The sequence below is a fragment of the Gavialis gangeticus genome, unplaced genomic scaffold, assembly GCF_001723915.1.
Source record: "Gavialis gangeticus isolate Ggan-Ray unplaced genomic scaffold, GavGan_comp1, whole genome shotgun sequence".
Lineage (NCBI taxonomy): Eukaryota > Metazoa > Chordata > Crocodylia > Gavialidae > Gavialis > Gavialis gangeticus.
Window position 1 is genome coordinate 10,155,061 of NW_017729009.1, and position 1,405 is coordinate 10,156,465.

The following is a 1,405-nucleotide window of genomic DNA, read 5'->3' on the forward strand; positions in this document are numbered from 1 at the left end:
TCGGGGGAACAGGGACTCCCCCAATGCCTGCTGGTCCCCCCTGACTAGTTTGTAACAGGCCACTAGATCCCCCCTCAGCCTTCTCTTGTGGAGGCTGAACAGGTTCAGGTCCCGTCACCTCTCCTCATAGGGCCTGCCCTGCTGCCCCCTGACCATACGAGTGGCCCTCCTCTGGACTCCCTCCATGCTGTCCACATCCCTGCTGATTTAAATACATCCAGTCCCTCCAGAAGTTCCCTGACTAGATCCTCCCTGACCCTTGGCCTAGGTACGCTTCCCCTGGGGCCTGAGGGGGGCTCGGTGGGGGGCACTGATTTGGTCCCTGCTCAGGAAAATGGAGGCAAAGAAGTCGTTAAATAGGTTAGCTTTGTCGTCTGGTGTGATGACCAGATTTCCTAGTGTGTCCTGCAGGGGCCCCATGTTACCCGGTACCTTCTTTTTGCCCCCTATGTATTTAAAAAAGGACTTCTTGTTGTCCTTGATCTGGGTTGCTTGTCCCAGTCTCATCTCCGCCTTGGCCTTCCTGACTGCCCCCTGCATCCCCGAGCAAGGACTGTTAGAGCAGGACCACCTCATGCAGAGATGCTGCCCGAGCTGGTGGTTGTCTGAAGGGCCAAGGAGGAGTGAGAAGCCCCCAGCAGCTCAACCTGAGATCACAGCTTGGTTTACAGAGCAGCCCTCCTTTCTGCCTACAGCAGCACTGCCCCTCCCCTCCTGCCTACAAAAGGGAGTCTGCCAGCAAAGCAGGGATGGATACTCCAAAAAAGAGCCTTTCCCTACCAGCTCCATGTTAATCCTCCCCCAGCTCTACATTCACCCCACACCCAGCTCCCCAAGGATAGACACAGGCCATACAATATCATCTTCTTTGTTATAGTTGGCAATGTCCTTCCTGAGAGTACGGATGATGATCATGCTCAGAATGCCTAAAACACAAGAACAGGAGAGACTCGGTTACCGGGTTTCCAAACCTGGTCACTCCAACATACCAGGAGGCTTCACAACTGCAGCCGAGGTGAAGGCTCCTTGCCCCAAGGGAAGCCCTAAAGCAGGCGTGGGCAAAATGCGGCCCGGGGGTCAGATGCAGCCCATCAGGCCATTCTAGCTGGCCCACAGGGCCCCTAAAAAATTTAGAAAATTAATATTCATCTTCCCTGGGCTGCCTGTCATGCAGCCCTCGATGGCTTGCCAAAACTCAATAAGCCGCCCTCTGCCCAAAATAATTGCCCGCCCCTGCCCTAGAGTGACTGTGCACCTTTCCAGAGTCTATTTCCAGATTCAGACTCATCGCCTAACCAACCCCACTTGCTTCTGTCCCAGTCTCACTAGGCTCCTTTTTGCAATCTACTTGTTCTCCTCTCTGGATTTTAAGGATATCCCTACACAGAGAGCTGTCCCAGCAGAA

At 54.2% G+C, this 1,405-nt stretch overlaps 1 protein-coding gene across 1 annotated transcript in view; it reads right to left on the bottom strand.

Annotated features, from left to right (window-relative positions):
- The window catches only part of TM9SF4 (transmembrane 9 superfamily member 4), a 43,835-nt gene that overhangs the window by 22,064 nt on the left and 20,366 nt on the right, over positions 1–1,405 (bottom strand). The window contains exon 9 of the mRNA XM_019509974.1: positions 856–926. Within this exon, the coding sequence (XP_019365519.1) occupies positions 856–926 (71 nt within the window). The remainder of the gene's footprint in view (positions 1–855; positions 927–1,405) is intronic.